Here is a 24,896-nt window from a genome sequence, read left to right as displayed (position 1 = left end):
TAAGTATTTAAATATAAATAAAGGATTGAATTAAAAAATTAAAATGAAATTTTTTTTCCCTGAAAGTTTGGGCCAAAAACATGGGCGTGCATTACACTTGGCACAAGAACAGTATTTACAATAGGCAAGATCTGGAAACAGCCCAAGTGCTCATCAGTAGAGGAGTGGATAAAAAGCTGTTGTACATTTATATGGTGGAATACTATGTGTCTTTAAAAAAAGGGAAAGGATTTAATACAGGGAATTAGATGCTTAAAATGCCTAGACTAGAAGCAGATTCTCATCTGGGCCTTTAAGGAAAACTCCCAGGACTGGTGAAAGCAGAACTTTCAGGTCATTTCTAACTCTTGAGGCCTCACCATGGGCCATGTGTTCAAGAATCCATCTGTGCCCCCTAGATTTAGTCAAGAAATACCTATACCTACCACAGCTGCTCAGTTGTCTGGAGCAAGTAGTGCAGGGGAAACATCTTCCTATGACTTCTCTTGTAATCAGGAACATCAGATTCATTGGAAACTCACGTTCCCAATGCATTCATTGGGAAGAATGCATCTACCTGGCAGGTGGGACTGTAGCTGAAAGAAGTCAGAAAATATTTTTCTTTTAAGATTCTCAGCCTCTCTACAAAGTGTAAGGGGATGAGACAATCTACAGTTTCTAGTATAGGCATCAAAACAGACATTAAAATATCATTAATGAAAATTTGTTAAAACAATACAAAGAGTTATAAACACTTAAAACAATAGTGGTGACACTGGAGAGAACACAGACACAGCTCATTGATTGGTGAAATGGAGTCATTTGAGTTTCATAATGGGTCTTGCTGTATTATGAGCCCGTGGAGCTGAGGGACTGAATATATGCTGTTTCTCAAGTGAGAAATATAATGAACAGATTAATATTGGTCTCTATCATGTCCACAACCCCTTCCTTCCTACACCAGTATAATTTCAGTCTGGAAATATTGGTATTGTCAAAGGTTTTCATTTTTACCTGTTGGGTGTGTAATGATGTCTCATTTTGGTTTAATTTGCATTACCCTGATAATTATAATTGAGTTATAAAAGTTACTTATAATGCAATTCTTTTATAATATACATGCATTGAGAATATTTCTGCTAGCCTGATTTTATTTTCATATTTCATTTTTTCTGTATGATATCTTTGAATGAACAGGTGCTTTAAATTTTGATAAGGTCAAAATTGTCAGTGTTTTTTTATTTCTTGACATTTTAGTATCCTAAAATATTTGCTCGAATATCAGTATTTCAAAAATACTCTGTTTTAGTCTATAAACTGTATATCCTTGTATTTATGACTGATTCATTGGGAATTAATTTTTTAAATGGTGTGAAATCTGGGTCAGGGTTCATTTTATTTTTCTAATGGATAACCAGGCTAACACCATTTGTTGAAAGAACTGTTGTTTCTTCAATAAATTACCTTAGCAACTTTGCAAAAAAATTAGTTAACCATATGAAAGTGGGTCTGTTTCTAAACTCTGTGCTATATATCTGTTTGCCCATCCTTACACTCATAAAGTAGATGAGAATATCTTCAAATCAGGTAAGTCCTTGAAGCATGAGAATTTCTATTAAAAAATCTAGGATTTTAACCAGAATATAGTAAATCTAGAACTTGATTAGAGAAGAATAGACAATCTTAAAAATATTCAGTCTTCCAATCTGTGAGCCTAACACATCTGTTCATTTCCTTATGTTTAATTTTCTTCAGTATTTTAGTTTCAGCATGGAGACATAACTCTTTGAAATCTATCTCAAAATAGCTAATATTTTCCTACTATAGTAAATGGTACTTTTGAAAATTTTGTCTTTCAATGATGGCATTGCTTGTATATGGAGTATGATTACTTTTTGTATATTGAATTTAGAGGCCAAGAACATGCTAAACTCATGGAGTTTGTGATATTTTTTTTGTAGATTCCTTAGGATTTAAAAAAATTCTGTAGGTATAAAATTGTTCATAATGTCCCTATGTTAAACTTTTAATGTCTGAATAATATACAGTAATAATCCCTTTTTTTATTCTTGTTTTCAGAGATTTGTGTTTTGCTTTTCTGGATCACATTAAATTAGAGGTTTATCAATTCTGTTTTAAAGAATGGTTGGGGGGGCCAGAAAATGAATGGCAGTAAGGTAGGTGGGAGCTGAACCCACTTCCTTCTGCACCCAACTGAGACATCTAGCCTATGTCCTGAGGAACAGAGTGAACAACCAACAGAATTCTAGCTAAGAAGTTGGGAGGCCAAAGGTTACAAGTTGCTTAAAAACAGATGGTATGAAGATTTTGTAGGCCGACCGGACAGTCCCCAGGCCCTAGCCTGGAGACTGAGGCTGCGATGGCAGGTGTAGGGGAGAGCCTTGGTCAGTGGTTGTGACTTTGCAGCAGCCTCCCCTACCAAAGCAGGGAGTTGGAAGACTTGCGCTAGGAGAGACCTGGAAGCTTAAAGTTGTTGGAAGGGATAAAGATGCAGTAAGAGACACACAGCTGGTGGTGTATTCCAGCTGAGACTGTGGTCCCAACTGGGCCAATACCACAGAAATTGGGGAGCCGGGTGACACCTGGAAGTGGGAAAAGAGCTGAGACTGGCTGTGACCCAGATAGTCTCTGGACTAGTCAGAGTTGGTTTGTGTAGAAAGCCGAGAGCTTGATAGGAATGTCCTGCCACCGCAAACAAGGGGAATTCACACACAAAAAAGGCTCTCGGCCACTGTGCAAGGACCTCTCACACTAAGCTGCCAGGCAAGTGAAGAGGGAGGAGGAGGGGTGTGATTTGCTCCCACCAAGAGCACCTCATTGATCTGAGAAGGGTACCAGGGGCTCAGAGAGGTAGCAGCACCCAGAGAGACTTAATTCAATATGAGAACCTAATTGTCCTGAAGTGACTTTGTGCTTGGAGGCCCAGGCCAACAAAGAGGGAAAAGAAAGGGTGCAATTTGCACCCATTCAGTATACCTCATGGACTAATCAAAGGGTTGCACAATGAGGTGGATTAGACACCTGGCCAGACACACATACACAGTGGACAGTGTGGGTCACACAATGCTCTGAGGGCATGGGCTTGAAACTGAGCACCCATATATATTGTACCTACCACACTGGTACTTACCACCAGCTCTTCTACCCTAAGCAGCTGATCACAGGAAAGGAAGATGCTGCCAATAACTATGCCTATGAACACTATACCACTGGCAAGAAGATCATTGACCTTGTCCTGGACCGAATTCGGAAACTGGCTGAACAGTGCACAGATCTTCAGAGCTTCTTGGTTTTCCATAGCTCTGGTGAAGGAACTGGTTCCGGGTTCACCTCCCTGCTGATGAAGCATCTCTTTGTCAATTATGGCAAGAAGTCCACGCTGGAGTTCTCCATTTACCCAGCCCTCCCAGGTTTCCATAGCTGTAGTGGAGCTCTGCAACTCCATCCTTACCACCCACCACTGTGGAGCACTCTTGATTGTGCCTTCATGGGTGACGACAAGGCCATCTATGACCAGACTGTGTCTTCCACCACCGCTTCTCTCAGGTTTGATAGAGCCCTGAATGCTCTGATTGAATTCCAGACCAACCTGGTGCCCTATCCCTGCATCCACTTCCCTCTGGCCACATACACCTCTGCTGAGAAAATCTACCACGAACAGCATTCTGTAGCAGAGATCACCAATGTGTGCTTTGAGCCAGCAAACCAGATGGTGAAATGTGACCCTCACCATGGTAAAAGATGTCAGTGCTGCCAATGCCACCATTAAGACCAAGCATACCATCCAGTTTGTGGACTGTGCCCCACAGGCTTCAAAGTTGGCATTAATTACCAGCCTTCCTCTGTGGTGAGCAACACAACTACTGCTGAGGTGTGGGCTCGCCTGGACAAGTTTGACCAAGCATGTCTTTGTCCACTGGTATGTGGGTGAGGGCATGGAGAATTTTCTGAGGCCTGTGAGGTCATGGGTGTCCTAGAGAAGAATTATGAGGTTGGCATGGATTCTGTTGGAGAGGGCGAGGAAAAAAGAGGAATACTAAGTTAAAATGTTACAACGGTGTTGCTTTTATAGGGGAACTTACTGTTTTATACACTAAAAAGTTGTGGTCTGATCAGTTGATTTGTATGTAGCCGTGTATAGTTGTATACAATTACTGGCCTATGCTTTAAAACATGAGGCTTTGTTACAGACCCAACCAGTTCATTTCTGACAGGTATGCATAAAGTATTCCCTGTCTTAAAAAAAATAAAAAGTACAAATAGGTAATCACAGAATATCCACAGGGGTGTAAAATACAGTATAGGAAGTGGAATAGCCAAAGAACCTACACACGATGCATGGACATGAATAATGGTGTGAGGATTGACTGAGGGAATGGGGTTACTAGGTGGAAGGTGGGGCAGAGGGGCAAAAATTGGGACAACTGTAATAGCACAATCAATAAAATATAATTAAAAATAATAAAACATTGAAAAAAGAAGCTATTATAGTACAAATTTCTGTAGTGGCTTCTTGGCACAGCTTCCTCCATCTGGCACCCTACTCACCAAACTCCAGCAGTAACTTAGACACTGCCCTTCAAATGTGTGAGTTAGCCACAGGCAGAGTCCAGATTGTACACCTCACCCCTTCTTTTAAAAATCCAGTCCAGGGCTGCTAACCATGTTTGTTTTTTCTTTGCAATAGTTGATTACAGTAAAGACCAAGTCCAATCCACATTGAAGGTCATTTTTAGTTCTTTTTATGGTTCATCACTTTAAAAAACGATTTTAGAGATAGAATGAGAGAAATATCAATTTGTTGTTCCATTTATTTATGCATTCATTGTTTCATTCTGTATAGGTGCCCTGACTCGGGATCAAACTCACAACCTTGGTATATCAGGACAATGCTCTATCCAACTGAACTACCCAGCCAAGACCTTATCAGTTAACTGTTTTGCCTTGCTGCTTTCCCAAAGACACCATTTTTCTTAGCCTGGTGGTAATGGGGCAGGGGGCATTCAAAATCAGCAAAGTATCTAATCCTTACTGCACATACTCTTTTTTTCAGGTTATGTTTAACAACCTGGCCCCTTTGCACCTCTATCAGTATAGTGTATAGAGTATAGTTTGAAAGACTGATTATATCTGATCAAATTGCCTTTATTCGGTAAACATCCCTGTAATTAAATTATACTTTTAAAATGTTTAAATTCGATCTAGTTTTGTTTCATTCTTTGTGTCTCAAGTGTCCCAGAGGCTGGGACTTAAGTGTTTTCATTTAATAAAAGGATTTAGAAGATTTTTTCACCCTATCCCATTGACTACATAATATTTAAAAATATTTTTCAGTCTGATTTTAAAAAATGTGTTAAGCAGAATTTGATTCTATGGAAATGTATCACATGATAAAACCTAGATTTTCAGAAAAGTAATAGTTGAATGAAATTCACCTAGTCAGACTGCCTAAAATACTTAAGAGGTGACATAATCTTATTTTTGTGTATTAAACACTGTCAAGAACTAGGCTTTGAGGGATGGAGAGATGCCCACATAATGGTATGACTTACCCAATATTTAGTACAGTGTCCTTTCCCTGAATAGCTAGATGACACTGAAGAATTAAGGAGATCATAACTCTGGGACAGAAATCAATCAACTAAGGGTACAACAGTATAGTACATCACAAAAACAAGAATATAACAAAGTACATATAAATTTCATGTTATATGCAACACAGGACAACTGGGTCTGAGTATGAATTGAGAAATGGGAGGTAACTATTCACCAGGTTTATTTAGGGCCTCATGAAAGCCTTATTTTCCCCTGAAAAAAAAAAAATGTGTGTGAATAATCTTATCACAAAAGCGCTACTGGATGGTTAAGAGTAAACTTTTGAGACAAGGGGATGTCAACAGTTCTTATCCTTCCCTACAAACCATCTTTATAACAATGTCATTTCAATTTAGAAGTAACATTAAGAAAAACATGCAATACAGCTTCTTCATTCAGAGCTCAAAAGGCCACCAAGAGATTAATCAAGTGCAGCCAGAAGATATATCATTTCCTATAGAGGTGAAATTAACTTGAAAAAAAGTTACCATTATATAAACTTAAACTGGATCACATCATTTCTAAAAACCATTACAGTCAGAAATGACAGTTATCAAAAGTATAAGAATTTACCAGTTTATCTGAAACAGCTAATTGTACAGGCAAGTTTGTTCTAAACAAGTATATTTTTAAGGTGAATTATGATCCTGTGAGTACATACACTGCAAAGAGATAGAAAAATACACTTTGGTCTGTTTTTTTTTAATACTAAGAAAAACAGACCTTCAATAAACACATTCCAGATGAAATAAATTCTATGGAGAACGAGAGAAACTGAGCAGCTGACTGCCATGGAGAACTTGAGAGAACTTTTTTTGTCTAACACTAAAATTCTGGGGATTTGTATGGAAATACAAACATTAAGCACATCTAAATAAATGTAAGTTAAGAAAGAGCAAACGATTCAATAAATAACCATAAAATGAGCTACCATGTCATCTGCAAACAAGCTTCAATGTAATCTTGGGAATGGAAGACAGATTTCACCTGATTTTCAACTTTAATCTTTAATAATTTTGTCAATACCCAATAGTATTATAATATTAGAAGTACTTAAACAGAAATTAAGTCATCATTTACACAGGGATAAATGGTTCCACTCAAAACTTATTAAAATTCAAATTAGAATATGTTAAGTAGAGAATAAATCTTCAAAAAACTATGTGGCAAGTTCCTGGATATCTAAGTGTATGTCAACAGTATTGGACTATTTAAATTATTAGAAGCTAAGAATATGATGTCAAATTTTCAATAAAAATATTTTTTAAAGATTATCATATTTGCTAATAAATTAGATTTATACAGTTGGTAATTTCAAAATCTAACCTGAGTTGTAAATGCCACCTATCCCCAACCCATCTCATATCCCATTTTCTTTTAGACCACTGTGTCTCAACATTTAGTGAACATACATATTCCTTGGGGATCTCATTGCAATGCAATTTTTGATGCTGTTAGTCTGTGATGGGGTCTGGAGTCTACAGTTCTAACAAGCAACACATGGAGGTGATGCTGAGTTTTGGACTACACTTTAATTAGCAAGATGACCCAATATGTAGTGAGGGCAATTTCTGGTCTAATAATGACTGTGTGATTTTATAATTTCAGGCTGTAATGTTATGGAATCAATCATAGCAACCAAAAATGATCACAAAAAGTACTTCTTGGAAGAATGTTTTTGTTAGGTAAGAACTTCAAGTATACCAAATTGGCAGTGTTTCCATTTGTCTGACAATGACACCTTTGATACATTACAGCAGCAATTTTCAACTGGTATGCAGCAAGAATTTTTAAAACGTGATACCTGACTAAGTCAGGAGTACCTTCTCCCCTTAGATTGTCAAATAAAAAAAAACAACAGCCCATACAATAGTTATTTGGTATGAATTCCGTCTTGAACCATAAATGTTAAGGTCATAAAACAGAGTTGCATCTCATTGTTCATGTTGCATAATAAGGTTTCATGACTGGTTACTTCTTAGTACCAGAAATTCTTAAATACAAGAATAGGCACCTGATAATTACAAAAGTCACTTTGGAGCAAAAAGGGTAGGTAATTACTATTTTGTTTTCTGTAAGTTAATCAAAATTTTACCTAATTTTTATCAGACCAGCAAAAAAATACATATTTTTGGTGTGCTGCAGAATATTAATAATTAGTTTATGTGCCAGGAGATGAAAAAAGTTGAAAATTGCTTTATTACAGTGTAAGTCAGAACACCGACTTCTTGTAACTTTAAAAATAGTTACTATAGCTTGAGACTCTCCTCCAGTTAATTCAAGTCCAGAAAATTCAAGCCAGTACACTGCAAAAACACTATTTGTTAAAAACTTTAATGGTAAACTGTCCATATAAATTACTCATAAACCTGCTTTAAGCTATCCCATCTCCTCCTGTTCTTTCAACAAATAAATGCTGCTTTTTCTTCTGTCTTATTGCTAAGCAGCGTGTAACACCCAGGGCCCCTCCCTTTAAAAATCGAACAAAATTATCTCCAACTAAAGGACCCAATGCAAAAAGGTGGGCTTCTTTAACACATTCATAGGTATATGCATCTATTTCCACAGGATTACCCTTACAAGTGATTGGCTGACTTGAGTTATGGCCCAGGTAAGAGCCTTGCTCCTTTAGAAAAGACAGATTGGGATGAGAACCTATCAATACTGCTGCTGCAGAAAGTTTAAATATTTTCTTCAATCCAGAGACGTTTTGAAGGATGCATTTCATATTTGACTTAAAGGAGAGCACATGGTGCTCAGGAAAACTGGTATAATCAGATAAAAGATCTGAGTCTGCAGAATATGACTGAGTACACATCATATGATAGACCTTATGGTATTCTGGATACAGCTTTTTAGGAAGTTGTTTGAAAATTAAACTTGGATCAGTTACTCGTCTGCGAAACACATGAATCACAGGGATGTTATTGTTGTAAGCACATAGTACTGCATCAGCTGCAGTTAGTCCAGAACCTACAATTAACACTGGGTCCTCTTTGCCATGTAGCTTTCCTTTGCTTACGGCTGCTCCAAATTCAGGTACTGAATGAAACACAAAAGGAAAATCTTCCCCTTCAATCTCCAGATGGGCAGGAGAATCCAATGTTCCAGTTGCCAGAGCTACATTCTCAGCAAAAAGACAGAAGGGAACATGAGAACCATCCGCTACTCGCTGATAACCCCGGATCTCCCAGTTTCTCTTGATCAACTTGGAGTTTTCGATCTGTAAATGCTGTGCTGAAATTGCTCTGTTGTGACCACCACTGTCATCCTGATCTCTGTAGAGTCTTGAAACAGAGGTAATGTAAGCATTCTCTCTGAAATTCTTCTCAAGACCCATGACTTTTACATAGTGCTTATAATAGCAAGCTACTTCCTCTGGCATAACTCGATCCCCTTTTAGGTTTCTGGAAAAGGAAAAGGAAACATATCCTAGGAGAAAAGTAATTTTCGTTCCCATGATCATTACTTGTCCATCTAGTAAGCTATATCTTTTTAATTCCTCTGAACTGACTTAGCTATAAATTATCCTAATATCTTACAAAAAAGTTTTCTCTTTAATTAAAAAGAGGAAGCCTTGTGAGGGGAGAGAATGTATTTAATACATGTCTGTTTCTCCAATGTCTTTCATAGCGCCTTTTCGGATTCTGCCTTTACCAATAAACTTTTAGTAAATAAATGAAGGGATTAAAATGTGGATATGTAAAAATAAGACTATTTTGCAGTCTATGTTATAATTGTAATCTAAGTAATTTAGTTTATAACTATAATATTCAGTCAATGGTCTATACCTTAAACGATTTTCAACCAGTGTGCCACAAGAATTTTTTTTAAAGATTTTATTATTTATTTTTCCAGAGAGGGGAAGGAAGAGAAAGAGAGAAACATCAGTGTGTAAGAGAAACATCAATCGGCTGACCCTTGCATGTCCCCAAACGGGGGCCTTGCCCACATCCCAGGCATGGGTCCCAAATGGGAACCGAACCAGCAACCTTTTGGCTTGCAGGCAGGTGCTCAATCCACTGAGCCACACCAGCCAGGGCTGCAAGAATTTTTAAATCATTCAATGCCTAACTATTTAGTCAGGGGCACTGACATTTTTCCTTAGACTGTCAAATAAAAAAATGAAAACAGCCAACACAACAATAGCCATTTGATGTGAATTAATCCAAATTATACCTATTTTTTGTCAGAGTGGCAAAAAATATATTTTGGTGTGCTGCAGAATTTTTGTAATTAGTTTATGTGTGCCATTAGATGAAAAAAGTTAAAAAAATCACTGTAAAACTAAATTATTTGGGTTGCAAACATTGAGATATTCCAGGTCTAATTGTAATATACTTCAGAAAGATAATATATACCACCCTGAAACACTTTTTAGTAAGTTGCCTTCTATTTTTCTAATGACCAAAAGTAAGATCAGTCTTTTGCGAACAAAATCACCTTATGTCTAAGTAAATATTATGACATTTCTGTGTTTTCCTACTCATAGATATACAAGTAAAATATCATTGTGAAAAAAGTACATTAGCACATCCTTCATTTTCCAGTTGAAATTTAAAGCAATGGACATTAACACCCTTAAATCCCTAAACATTGTACCCCCATCAGAGATAAGTAGCAGGGAAAAAAACCAAATCACTTCAAGTTTAATGACCATAATAATAGAATGTATTAACTTTCAGTTTTTACAGGAACCCTACATAGTGGTTACTTCTATCTCCATGTTACAGACTAGGAAACTGACAGCTAGTTTAAGTTATGTGACCAGGGTTACATAAGTTATTGAGTCAATCTCTAAAGATCTAAGAGGCTTCCTTCTCTTAACATGATACAAAGGTAGGAACTGAAGATATTTATAGTAAAATTCATTGTCACATATTTATTCTATACACAAGATCCCCAAACTGAGAAGGAAAAACACTCTGTACTTAAGTCATGAAGCTTTCCTTTCTTTTAGCCACATCACAAAAAGAAGAATGTTGGGCAGTATCACTTCTGGGCTTAAGAAAATGAGGAACTTGTACAACTTGCCTGATTTTGCAACTTCATTATTTCAAACCCATATACAATTCCTTTTTTAAAAACCCAAAAGGAATATTTGAGAGGCTTAATCTCCATTACTCATCTTGGTCTAAATTTGCTCTCCTTAAATCTTGTCAAATTAAAGATAATTTCTGTAGATTAAAATGGTTTCTGTCTAGCAGGAAATTAAGCATTCAAATGTTACAGCCCTGTTCTAACAAAGTTTTAGTAACTTCCTGCTTTTATTTACTGTTTTGTAAGAAGTCAGATTAGATAGAGTACAGTCTCTGTATTAGTAATTTCTATCTATTATTTACTATCCTTGAAAATCACAGAACTTTTCAAATCTTTTTAAATGTTGGGTTCTTTCCCCCAAAATAAACTTGTATTTTTTCAAGTTGAGATTTCTTCTGTTATTCAGATTTTCTTACTAAATATTTAACTCTGTACCCAAGTAGCCAATCACACCATCAATTCTAGCTTATAACTGTACACACTCTTTTAGCCTGAAAGTCAAACACTATAGGTATGCACACATGAAATATTAACATGTGAATTTAAAAATCCATTCATAAAAATAAGTAAGTGTGGAAAGGATCTGCCGGTGAATTAGAAAGTAACTAAACACAGTGTTGAACAGGACTGGATAAATCCATGATTAGCACAGAAGTCAGGAATCCAATCTACAGATAAGCTATTCCTTACCCCAATGCTCTGTCTATAACATCTCTAAGTAGCAACTAGCTCACAATCAATGCTGCAAACAGGCTTTTTACTTGAGAGAGAGATATTTTTACTATTCACCTAAGACATGATCACAAATATTTTGAAGTATGCTGACACACTCTTTCCACTGTACACCAAAGTATTTTAATAGTTTGATCTTTACCTTCGTTTGCTGGTTACCCAATCTTTAAATTTAAGCCCAGGTAGCTCCATCCAATTTCCAAAGCTGATTGTCAACATGGAGCCTTCCATACTCTATTTGAATAAAAAAATGTACAATCAAAATACACATTTAAGCAGTAACACGGTTTTTTGTTTGTTCATTCTGTTAAACCAAATCCATTTATTTACTATAAGAGTCTGGATAAGGAGAACTCAAAGAAGTCCTAAATGGCTGTATAGATTACCTCTCAAAGTTTATTCCAACAAACTTTCAAATAATACTTTTATCACTTGGTAGTTATATACTTATTTTCCTTCTTTCTTATACATTTATAAGACAAATTTACAAAATTACCCAATGCCTACATAATGCTGATAGCTTTGGCTTATAATCAACTAATTCAGATACAGAATATCATGCTGGAGAAACAAATCAGTATTTTCACTTTTTAAACAAAAGGAAAAGAGTTAATTAATTTCCACACTTTAGATGTCTTTTCATTTTAATATTATTAATAGATTTTTTTAAATGGGCAATACAACAGCCTTCTCTCTCCCCTTACCACCCAATCAATTCTAATTGTGCAATCTAAGCTGGTTTGGATATAGCAGCATTTCTTTCCAGAACTAGCAAAAGCAGCAGTGGTTGCCTGATTAAGAACAGATTCATTGTTAATGCTAATGCTACCTTTAAGGAAGTGAGCCCTTCAAGCTCACATGTTCTACTTACTTTTGCTTTGCTAAGCTAAAAAAGCCCAAGGTCCAACAGCACCTGTCCCAGGGGCTTCAGTTTCTTTCAACCACCTATTTGGGCCATGGCTTCTTTTCTCTTAACTCTCTTGCCCTGTGTCTACACAGCCCAGTTTTGGGAATAGGACTTATTATTACTGGCCAACGTTTATCAAACACTATGTACTAGGCCTTATGAAGCCTATTATCTGTGACAGATCACCAAAAAGAGCAAATGCAGCAAGCTGCCACTGCTTTGAGGTGGCCTGGGCCTAGGACTAGGATCAGAAGAACAGGATGGAAAACTAGGCTCAACAGAATGGGAGCTGTTAAGAATATTATATGTCAGACACTATTTGGAACCACATTAAGTATCTCATCTGGAACTCAAAACCCTTAAGGCATTAATATTCTACTTTCTGTCAACAATCTCTAAACTTTATTCCCACTGCACCAGCTGTTCCAGTTGGTTGTGAGCCCTTGTCCCTTGATCTCTTCATTTTTTTCTCCCAATGTACTTTTCTTTTTTTCCCAATGCAATCTATATGCTCTGAGTGCCTGCTGTCATAGACATGCAGTGTATTAAGAGATGCAAATGCAAACCTGAGAAGTACTGTAGAAGCACAGAGAAAGAGAGTATTTCCTAAAGGACACAAGGACTTTGAGGAATGCAGTATTAGAAAGGGAGACTATTCCAGGCAGAACAAACAAGTTATGTGACTGTTTATCAACAAAAAGTTTAGCGTTGTGCAGAAAAGTATTAATAGCCTCAGGTAGTGTTAGCCCTGCACATTATTAAGAAAGGTCTGTGTTAAAAACTGGCCCCTAGCCACCTCCTAGGAGACACCCTCTATCCTTGGAATATTCTACCTGATAAAGAGTTTTTTCTGCATGTCAGAAGCCATGGGCCATGCTGTACCAGTGTGACCACACATGTGTGATTTATGGTGAACATCGCTATTCGCTCTGGGAAGCAGGGACCAGTCACGAAGGCCAGTCACATGGATGCTGCTGACCTTTATGACTGGGTTGAGCCTCCAGAAAATCCCTGGACGCCAACACATGAATGGGCATCCCTAATTGACTGTCACTTGATAAAGAAATGTAAACAGCTTTTAGACATATAACCCTGCACTAATATAGTCATATCCAATTGAAGTTTGTACTTGGGATTTGATATTCAATGTTAAAATTTCTATTAAGTATGTACTTCACAATATAGCACATTTTTTAAACATTTGTACAACAAATGAGCACTCTCTACACACTAGATACTACACTGACTGCTAAGGACACAGAGTGACCAATAATTGTTAGTTGCTGCTCCCTAAAGAAATGCACTTAACTTCATGTTATCAGTTCTTTAGTTAAACTTCTGATATGGACTGAACTGTATCACCTCCTAATTCTAAAGGAAACTTTAACTCCCAGTGTGATGGTATTTGGAGGTGGAGTCCTTTGGAGGTCATGAGGCCCAAGATGAGGTCATTTGAGGATGGGGCCCTCATGACAGGATTAATGGCTTTATAAAAGTAGGAAGACAGAGATCAGGCTCTTTGCTGTGTGAGGACACAGCGAGAAAGTGGCTATCTGAAAGCCTGGAACAGAGCCCTCACCACAAACTGAATACACTGGCACCTTGATCCTGAATATGACAGCTTCTAACTGTGAGAAATAAGTATCTGCTGTTTAGCCACTCAGTCTATGGGAGTTTGTTAAAGCTGCCCAAGTCGACTAATGTAATTTCATTATTTTATAATACATTTTTCATTTAAGATCTGAAAATATTTGTAAAAGAATAATGGATAGATATGAAACATTGTGTGTAATTTTATTCTAAAGTGAATAAAATTTACTATGTAACATACTGAAATATTTTCTGTATAATTATAAAATAGTATACAGAAATGCTTAATCTAACACTATCAGTAATCAAATTTGACTAACCATATTTAACTGAACAGGAGTAAAATTCCAGATAAAAATTCAGTGAACATCATATATAACATTATATCATAAGGTTTAAGAATCAAAATGGTCTTATTAAGATATATATAGTAACTCATATACACTAGAATGCTAAGAAAAGTATACTCACATGCCAAGCTCCACCAGGTGGACCTTTACCAAGTACTAAGTGAGGTATATAATGATGTTGCTCTAATTTCCAATGCAAAACAGATGGATAGTCATACCCAAAGTCAGCATCTGGATGAAGAAGTGTGTCAAAAAGTACTGCAACTGGATTGGATGATCGGCCCTCAAGACCTTCAGACAAGTATTCTAAGTCCTGAATAGAAATTTTTTTTAAAGAAAGAAAAAGTCAAATACAGTTTGAAAAAAGAAAAACACAAACCAACACTATCATAAAGTGAAGGCCATTACTCTAATCCAGTATTTTCCAGAGAGTGTGCTATAAAACACTGATGTTCCTTGAGATCTTAATAGGTTCTCTGACCCCATAAATATGGAAAAGGTTGGGTTACAACAAATCTAATCAGATCATTTTACTGCAGAACTTGAGGATGGTATTAATATACTAATATGCCTTAATATGTCTATAGTGACACTGCAATAAAAGATAGCACTTTCCAAACTTATTTGGGCACAGAGCACCTATTAAAACTTTATCAGGAAATCGTTTGGGAAATTCTGCTCTTATCAAGTCAGGAAAATAAACAGAAGTGACTCAGCAGAATGTATTTATAAGTCTAAAATAAAATGATAGAAAGTGTTATTAGAAGAAAGGATTTTCAATTAAGAAACACATGCTTATATAAGTACAACTAATCTTGGTTTAGTATAAACAAACTAAAAACACTGACAAAAAAATAATACCTGATCTACAATGGAAAGATGTCTTGCTTCTTGTAATTTACCATGTAAGATTGTATTTGGATGTGTTGCTTCTGATGATAAATATGGTCTGTAGCCTGATAACATATAAGAAAGGCAGATCCCTGAGGGTCCATTTCCTATTTAAAAAGAGAAAAATGTGAAGAGGCTGTATCATTCATGAATATTCCTATTCCTTGGCCTTCCTCCCTCACCCATTGTGCCTTCTCTAAACTCTGAAGACCAAGCATTCAAAAGAATTATAACTTTTGTCTTCACTCCTGGTTTTTCTGAGGAGCCCTTTCTAGTCAAAGCTTTAACTCTTTATGCTGACTCCCAAAATTAGATCTCTAGGTGACCTCTTCCCTCAAAATATACCCCACATTTCCATATGCTGCTATTTTACTCCACTTGATAGATCCACTAATAACCTAATGAAAAGGTGTTCAAAGCAAATTCATGAATTCCTTCATTTAGGTACCCTCTCCTTCTAAACAAGACCTCTTCTCAACATATGGCACTAGCAAAGTCCTAAGTTAATCAGCCCTGGCTGGTATGGCTCATGGACTGAGTGCTGGCCTATGAACCAAGGGGTCACCTGTTTGTTTTCCAGTCAGGGAACATGCCTGGGTCGTAGGCTGGGTACCCAGGGGGCGGACCACAAGGGATGGCTATGCATTAGTGTTTCTCTTTTTTCTCCCTCCCTTCTCTCTCTAAAAATAAATAAATAAAATCTAAAAAAGTTGAAAAAAATTCTAAGTCAATCAGGTTCTGGTTCTAAACCTATTTTGTCATCTATATCCATTCAATTGTCTTTGCTATGCTCACTCCTATACTCTCACTCAGAAGACATATTCTTCATCCTGAAATTTACCTACTCCAAAATCATTTCACATTCAGATGAGTTTGTGCAACACATGGTCTTCAGTATGTTACTCCTTCTATTCTAAAGGCCTTAACTGCTTGTTTCTGACTACCCAGTGCTCTCTATATTCTAGTCTCAACCATCTTTCCAGTCCCATCTCTTAATACTGCTTTCCTATATATTTTTATAAACTTTAACTAAAATCAAACTAGATTTTTCATTGGGCTAACTGCCATTTCTGTAGTGCCTTTAGTCTGGGTTGTCTGTTCTCCATTATCTACATCCATCAAAAATTTAATCCAACTAGGACAACTGCTAGCCATAGGGGGAAAAAATCCTGTCCTTTGCCTAATATTTTGTCCCAAATAAGCTCAAAGATGTAAATATGAAAAGTAAAATTATAAGAATGTTAATAATGTGAGTAATATTATTTACACTTACAATGCTGGAGCATGACATAAAACTCAAAAGATAGCCCTGACTGGTATGCCTTAGTGGGTTGGGTGCCATCCCACAAACTGAGAGTCACCAGTTTCATTTGTGATCAGGGCACATGCCTGGGGTTTTGGGCCAGGTCCCTGGTTGGGGACGTGTGTGAGGAAACTGATTAATGTTTCTCTAGCATTATCAATTTTTTTCTGCCTTTCTCCTTCTCTTCCCCTCTATCTAAAAATAAATAAAATCTTACAAAAAACACCTTAAAAACAGAGAGTAAAATAAGCCTTTTGCCTTCATACAATTTATCAACTAATGCAAGTAATGGGAGTTAAGATCTGAGGCAAAGAGCTAATTTCCTTGAATCAAAAACAGACAAAACTCAAGAAAAATCATAATATCAACAGATACAGAAAAAGCATTTAACAAAATCCAACACCTCTTCATGATAAAAACTCTAAGAAAACTACAAATAGAGAGGAACTACCTCAGCTTGAAAAAGAATATCTACAAAAAGCCTACAACTAACATCATCTTAATGGAGAAAAACTAGGAGCTTTCCCTTTAAGACCATTCCTACTCAACAGACACCAAGAAGGAACACTTGGATAATCCTATTAAGATAAGAAAAGGAAATAAAAATTATACTGATTGGGGAGGAAGAAATAAAACTGTCTTTGTTCACAATGCCATGATTATCTATGTAGAAAATCCCAAAGAATTGACAAACCGCCCCCCTAACCTGGTACTACCAGGCAATCGGTGCAAGACTGTAAGATACAAAGTTAATATACAGAAGCCAACTGCTATCCTATATATCAGCAATGAACAAGTGGAATTTGAAATGCAATTCACAACACTGCTAATATGTGCACAAAACAGAAATCTATTTTGATGTAAGATCTATATGAGGAAAACCACAAAACTCTGATAAAAGAACTCAAAGCATATGTCAATAACATGGAAAGACATTTCATGTTTGTGGATAGGAAGACTCAATCTTGTTACGATGTCAGTTTTTCCCAACTTGACTTACAGATTTAATGAATCTAAATAAAAATCCCAGCAAGTTAATTTGTGGTTATTTGCAAATTGATGCTAAAGTTTAAATGGAAACTTGGAACCAGAATAACCAACACAATATAGAACAAAATCAAGACAGACCACCCAACTTCAAGTCTTACTATAAAACTAGACTGTGGACATAATGAATGGAGAAATAAATGGAACAGAACAGTGAACCCAGAAATAGATCCTCACAAGTATAGTCAACTTATTTTTGACAAAAAAAAAAGCAAAGGCACTTCTGGCTAAGATGGAGGTGTAGGTAGATGCATTGAGCCTCCTCCCACAACCAAAAGAAGGACAACAACAAATTTAAAAACAAAAACAACCAGAACTGACAGAAAACCAAACTGTATGGAAGCCTGACAACCAAGAAGTTAAAGAAACATTCATCCACACTGGAAGGAGGGGTGGAGACAGGCAGCTGGGACAGAGAAGACTCGTGGCAAGGTGATGGCGGAATGACCAAGCAGTCCCACATTTGCCTGTGGATAAACAAGGAGAAACAACTGGGGAACAAGACTGACCATGCAACTCAGGGTTCCAGTGCAGAGAAATAAAGCCTCAAGACCTCTGACTGAAAAAAACCTGTGGGGGTTGTGGTAGCAGAAGAAATACTCACTATTACAGGAGAGTTCGTTGGGCAGACCCATAGGGTCGCAGACTGTAAACAAATCCACCCGCCCAGGAATCAGCACCAGAAGGGCCCAATTTGCTTGTGGTTATCAGTGGAAGTCACTGAAACCCCAGCAGAGAGCTGAACAAGCAGCCTTGTTCCTTCTCCAACCCCCCCACCCATATACAGCATCATAAAACAACAACATGGGTTGCCCTGCCCTGTTGATTATCTAAGGTTCCGCCCCTTACTACATAACAGGTACATCCAGACAAAGAAATATGGCCCAAATGAAAGAATAGATCAAAGTTCCAGAAGAAAAAAAAAGTGACCAAGAGATAGCTAACCTATCAGATGCAGAGTTCAAAACACTGGTAATTAGGATGCTCACAAAGAACTGGTAGAGTATGGTCACAAAATAGAGGAAAAAGTGAAGGCTATGAAAAGCGAAATGAAGGAAAATGTATAGGGAAGCAACAGTGAAGGGAAAGAAACCAGGACTCAAATCAAAAGTCTGGACCAGAAGGAAGAAATAAACATTCAACCAAAACATAATGAAGAAACAAGAATTCAAAAAAATGATGAGAGGCTTAGGAACATCTAAGACAATGTTAAACATTCAAATATCCAAATCATAGGGGTGCCCAAAGCAGAAGGGGAAGAGCAAGAAATTTAACTTATTGGAAAAAACAGTGAAGTAGAACTTCCCCAATCTGGCAAAGGAAATAGACTTCCAGGAAGTTCAGGAAGCTCAGAGTCCCAAAGAAGTTGGACCCAAGGAAGCACACACCAAGGCACATCATAAGTAAGTTACCCAAGATTAAAGAGAAGGAGAGAATTTTAAAAGCAGCAAGAGAAAAGAAGACAGTTACCTACAAAGGAGTTCCCATAAGACTATCAGCTGATTTCTCAAAAGAAACCTTTCAGGCAAGAAGGGGCTGGAAAAAAAGTATTCAAAGTCATGAAAGGCAAGGACCTACATCCAAGGTTATCCAGTAAAGCTATCATTTAGAATGGAAGGGCAATTAAAGTGCTTCCTAGATAAGGTCAGGTTAAAGGAGTTCATCATCACCAAGCCCTTATGATATGAAATGTTAAAGGGACTTATCTAAGAAAAAGAAGATAAAAAATATGAACATTAAAATGTCAACAAACTCACAACTAGCAACAACCTAACCTAAAAAAAAAATCAGAACCAAAAACTAACCAAACAACTAGAAGAGGAACAAAATTACAGAAATGGAGATCACATGAAGGGTTATCAGCGGGGAAGGGGGGAAATGGCAGAAAAGGTACAGGGAATAAGTAGCATAAATGGTAGGTAGAAAGTATTTTATTTCTAATAGGAGGTTAAGAATAGTATAGGAAATGTAGAAGCCAAAGAACTTTTATGTAGGATCCATGGACATGAACTAAAAGGGGGCAGGTAATGCTGGTGGGAGGGGCGGTGCAGGGCAGAGGGGAGTAAAGGGAGAAAATGAGACAACTATAATAGCATAATCAATAAAATATATTTTTAAAATGCAAAAAAAAGCAAAAATAATCCAATGGAGATAAATCTTTTCAATAAATGGTACTGGAATAAGTGTACATTCACATGCCAAAATATGAATCTTGACACTAACCTTCTATCTTTTATAAAAATTAACTCAAAACGTGTCATGGCCCTAAACATAAGACATAAAATTATAAAACTTATAGAAGATAACATAGGAGAAAATGTACGTGATCTTTGGTTTGGTAATGAATTTTTAGAACACCAAAAGAAGGATCCATAAAAGAAAAAACTGATAAGACTTCATTAAAGTTTAAATATTTCTGCTCTGCAAAAGACATTGTAAGATAATGAAAAGACAGATCAGACTGGGAGAAAATATTTGCAAAACATGCATCTGAAAAAACTCTTAAATCTCAACCGTAAGAAAACTAACAACCCAATCAATTAAAAAGGCAAAAGATCTAAACACCTCAAAGATACACAGATGGCAAATGAGCATATAAAGATACTCAATATCATATATCATTACAGAACTACAAATGAAAACAGTAAGAGCACACTACACACCTATCAGATGACTAAAATCCATAATACTGACACCACCAAATGCTGAAAAGGCTATGGAACAACTGAAACTCTCATTTATACCGGCTAGGAATGCAAAAATGGTACAGTCAGTTGGTACAGTTTGGAAGACAGTTTGACTGTTATTAAAAAACTAAACATAGTCTTACCACATGATTCAGCAATCACATTCCTCAGTATTTACCCAAATGAGTTGAAAACAATGGCCATGCCAAAATCTGCATGTTTATAGGAACTTTACTCATAATTGTCAAAACTTGGAAAGATGCCATTTAATTAGTGAGTGGATGGATACACAAATTGTGAAACATCCATACTATATAAAACCAATCCATAAAGAAAATTAGTTCTTTATCTACGCTCAGGCTGGTGGCACTACTGCCAACAGTAATGGCCCTGTATACATTAGATTCACTCATTGGCTAGCTGAGGCCAAATAGGAATAGACTGTTGGCAGGGGGGAGTGAAGTGGGCAGGTAAAGACAGAGGTGGGTTTTTGGTTTCCTGACTCTCCAAGGTAGAACAAGAAGTTAGGGTTCCTTTATTTATTCTAAGATATCAAAGATGAAAAACTAGAGTGGATATATGTTGGAAAATGGTACACGAGGTATGGTCTCCAAGATATCCTGGATGAGAACCAGTGTAAAAACTCCTCTCTATCCTCTCCCTGTTAGGGAGAGGATATACTGTAATATAGTATAGAACTATCTTGCTTTCTTCCTTTCCTTCATTCCTTTTCTGAATCTCCCACATGCCAGTCAGAGGAGAGGACTTTTCTCTCCTTCCCACTTATTTTGAAACAAAATAAAGGTTGTCATCATTACCAGGACACTGTCATATAATCAATACAACTGATAGTATTTTAAAAGTTTAATATCAATCCTTAATGAATGAATGCTGCATTGTAACACAGGACCTAATATCAGATAAATATCTTTGGAGAAAGATTTGGTTATTGGTTGTTTTAAGATATCAAACCTAATAATACTTTTCAATACAATCCTAAGAACTTATAACTATGTAACTGTAATTTATAATAGCAGCAAGGATTGTAACTATAATTTTAAGAGATAAAATGCAATAACTTACCAATTACTACCACAGGCAAAGTCACTGATGAATCTTCAAGTAAAGAAGTTTCTTCAACTAATGGCATTGCTTTAACTTTTCGCCCCAAATTATCACCAAAATATTGCACTAAGGAATTATAAATTTTTCCTTCGGTTTCAGTGTCACCATAGCTTCTTTTTTAAAAAAGTAAACATGGAAAACAAATGAGATATATAGTCAATATAGCCTTTATAAAAGTCTAGCTTTATTTGTATTTTACTTAGGCCAAAAATATTCATGTTTCATAAAAGAAGAAAACCCTCCTGACTTATGCTTTCAAATTAGTAGCTGAACTACATGTTCACCTATACCACTTTGAATGTCAGAAATCCTAAACAGCTGCTAACGTCTTTTTACTACTTTACAGGCAAGTCCTACATAAGAAACTATCTTTAATGACCAAAGACACAGTACTGTATGGAAAATTAATATTCTAAGATCTGCTAGGAAAGGGTAGTTTCTCTTTTCCTTTTCTCTCATTAATAGAAAAACACATTAGAGGCAGTATATTTAAAACAAAAGTCACATATAATATTTTAAGGAAAAGTCACTGTACTTAAATACTATAAATTGTGCATTTTGATTAGGTTTACACATTATATTAATTCTCAGAGATACTAAAATATGAAAAGATCTTAATGTCGATTTCCAATCTTTCTTTCCCAATTGCCTTCCTAGAAACTAGCTTTAGCAATCTGACATGCTCATGCAATAAATGGACTAATGTTAAACATCTTTTCACGTGCTTATTGGCCATTTATACACCTTCTTTGAAGAAACAGTCAAATTCTTTGCTCATTTTCAAATTGGTTTTCTTTTTATTGTTGAGCTTTAAAAATCCTTTATATTTTCTGGATACAGGTCTCTTTTTAGATATGATTTTCAAATATTTCCTTCCATTCTGTAGGCTGCCTATTCATTTTGCATTGTCTTTTTAATCACAAGAGTTTAAATTTTCATCAAGTCCAATTTATTTTTACTTTTCTTGCTGTGCTTTTGGTGTCATATCTAAAATATTACTACCTAAGCCAAGGTCACAAAAATTTACTCCAATGCATTTTTCTACAAGTTTTATAGTTCTAGTACTTACATTTACGTTTTTCATTTATTTTGAGTTAGTTTTGCATATGGTAATAGTTAGGAGTAAAATTTCATTATTTTGCCTCTGGATATTTGTCCTGGTATCAGTTGTTGAACGGACTATTTCTCCTTTGTCTCAGAATATCATGGGAAATCAAATGACCATAAGGGTAAGGATTTATTCTAGATTCTCAATTGTATTTCATTGATTTTATATTTATCTTTATGCCAGCACCACACTGTTAATTTATTCCTTTGTAATAAAATCTGAAATCTGGAAGATGAAATCCTCCAACTTTTTTTTTTATCAAGAACATCTTGCCAGTTCTGGGTTCTGTGCAATTCTATATGCTTTTCTGGAAAAAAAAAAAAAAAAGCAGCTAGGATTTTGATAGGATTTCACTGACTTTGTTGATCAATTGAGAAATACTGCCATCTTAAGTAGAGGATGGAGCAAAAGTAGGTTTACAGTTGTTCCGTATGTTCCATATGTTCCATATTTTCATATGGAAAATAATAAAATAGTAACTAACACAAGAATAAACTGTTTTGCATACAACTATAAACCTACTTTTGCTTCACCCTATATATCAAGATTTTCAATACATACATGAGATTCCTTTTCATTTACCTCAGCCTTATTCTGTGATGTTTTGTAGTTTTAAGTGTACAAGTTTTACATGTCTTTTGTTAAAATTATTCCTATATCATTCTTTCTGATGCTAGTATGAATGGAATTAACTGTAATTGCAGGTAAAGCACAGGTGGCAAACACAAGGCCGGCTGGCCAGCCTTGTATTATCCAGCCTGCACCTTGTTTCTACTTGACAGCTGCGCTGAACTCTCACTCAACAGTTAAGGAGTAGTTACATTTATACAGCCCTAAAATTACATTCGGCCCTTTGAAGGCAACCATGAGGCTGAAGTGACCCCCCAGTGAAAATGAGTTTGACACCCCTATGGTAGAGGGTCTTTCTTGCCTTCAGTTGTAAAATTGCTGCACCTGTGAAACGCAATAAAAAAGAGGTATGCTTGTGTGCTTCTTTAAACAAGTTCAGTGATGAGTAATACTGTAATTCTGAAGAAATAAGCATAAACTGTATTTCTAGGTACATGTGACAGCTGTAATATGAAAATATTTGTGATTTCTAGAGGTGACAAAGTCACAAATATTAGTGCTTGTTGCTTCCATCCATAACTGAATGCTAGTTAGGTTATTAAAGTTTGGTGAAAATACTGCTGTACTTCTCTTCATATCCAAGTTCATGGGCCACTTACATTCTATGAAATACAACTTAAGAACTCTTGATGAGGGTATTGTGGTTGCCAAAAAAAAAAAAAAAGAAAATAAGAGGACTGTTCACATCATTATTCTGGTACGTTGGTACCTGGAAGGCAAGATCCTCGTGTGTTTTCCAACCCTGTGAGCAACTGGAACTGAACCAAGAACACACATTAGCTCTTCTTTACACGTGTGGCCCTCATCACCCTGAAAACTGTCCTCAAGAGAGGACAGACTTGCATCTTTTTCAAGTTTCTACAGTATCTATGGCTTCAGATGACGAATGTCTTAGGACCTACTGTAAACAGATCATCACACTGAAAGCTTACTTCCCTACCGCCTTCCACCAGTAACTTAGCTTACGGATTTTTAAAGAAACAAAAAAATCTTAAGCTAGTGGTGGGCGGTATGCCACCCTTCCCTAAAACTTTGGTCTGGCTCGGGCCTGTGGGTCTAGAGCGCGTGACTGGCGTGTCCCGCGGACTACAGAGAGGTGATGGCACACCAGGGCCTCGGAGCTCGCCTCGCCGCCTCGCCTCCGCACCCCCACACCACCACCACCCCCCCACGAGATCCCGGCGCGCCCGTCCGTCGCTCCCAGCGTTCACCCCTCCGTTCTCCCGCGACCCTCCCCGGCGGGGAAATCACCTAATGTAGTCGGCCAGGGAGCAGCGGCAGCACCAAACCAGCATGGAGCTCGGGCCCCGCCGCCGCCTCCCTCGGCAAGTCCACCCGGCGAGATCGAGGGTCGCGGGCCGGCTAACCGGTGGGGGGCGGGGATCAGCACCTCCGCACTCGGTGGACCAGACGCAGTTTCCGCTCCCTCCGCACGGACCCTACGCCGTAGGGACGCGCCGGACGCTGCGGTGGGCGGGGCGGCGCAGCGCCACTTTGCAGGTGTCGGGCCCGCGTCTGGCACCGCGGGCGCGGCTCGTGTCGCGGGCCGTGCGAATCGCGGGGCGGAGCTTGAGACAAACTGCGGGTGAGCCGTGAGGAGAGGTCCGCCCCCCCCATGCCAAGGCCACAGCATCTCCAGAGCCAGCGGCGCGTTACTCTGTGGACGCGGCCCACTGACGCCTTTGGCTGTGAGAACCACCGGCGTCCAAGCTTAAGACCCAGGGACCGGTCCCGCCCAGAGGAGGGGACCTACGGGCCCGCGGGCGGTTGGGGGTGGAACGGGGAGGGGGCACGGGCGGGGCGGTTCTGCAGACGGAGGTGGTCGGAAAGGAGTTCTACTCGAGTATTCAGCGCAGGGCCCCGGGAGGACAGCTGGCCAAGCTCCTTTTCA

At 37.5% G+C, this 24,896-nt stretch overlaps 2 protein-coding genes across 5 annotated transcripts; one reads left to right on the top strand and one right to left on the bottom strand.

The window, feature by feature from the left end:
* The first annotated feature begins 26 nt into the window (after positions 1-26).
* Positions 27-4,631, top strand: LOC128627335 (tubulin alpha-1 chain-like). Its single transcript, XM_053664716.1, has one exon. The coding sequence runs from the start codon at positions 3,077-3,079 to the stop codon at positions 3,767-3,769; it is 693 nt and encodes a 230-aa protein (XP_053520691.1). The 5' UTR covers positions 27-3,076; the 3' UTR covers positions 3,770-4,631.
* A 151-nt stretch (positions 4,632-4,782) lies between these two features.
* OSGIN2 (oxidative stress induced growth inhibitor family member 2) lies at positions 4,783-24,687 on the bottom strand. Of its 4 annotated transcripts, none has more exons than XM_053664714.1 (6): positions 24,373-24,687; positions 21,226-21,380; positions 15,076-15,212; positions 14,336-14,527; positions 11,510-11,601; positions 4,783-8,882 (listed from the first exon to the last, which is right to left on the bottom strand). In XM_053664714.1, the coding sequence occupies exons 1-6, from the start codon at positions 24,636-24,638 to the stop codon at positions 7,970-7,972; spliced, it is 1,755 nt and encodes a 584-aa protein (XP_053520689.1). In that variant the 5' UTR covers positions 24,639-24,687; the 3' UTR covers positions 4,783-7,969. The 4 variants fall into 4 exon arrangements, with proteins under 4 accessions (XP_053520689.1, XP_036994023.2, XP_036994020.2 ...); XM_037138128.2 differs by having other exon boundaries at positions 4,783-9,002; positions 24,373-24,686; XM_037138125.2 differs by having other exon boundaries at positions 4,783-9,002; positions 24,257-24,449.
* Positions 24,688-24,896: the final 209 nt, after the last annotated feature.

This window comes from Artibeus jamaicensis, unplaced genomic scaffold (genome assembly GCF_021234435.1).
Source record: "Artibeus jamaicensis isolate MK-2021 breed Jamaican fruit bat unplaced genomic scaffold, CSHL_Jam_final contig_386, whole genome shotgun sequence".
Taxonomy (NCBI): domain Eukaryota; kingdom Metazoa; phylum Chordata; class Mammalia; order Chiroptera; family Phyllostomidae; genus Artibeus; species Artibeus jamaicensis.
This window is presented reverse-complemented; position numbering and strand designations above follow the sequence as displayed.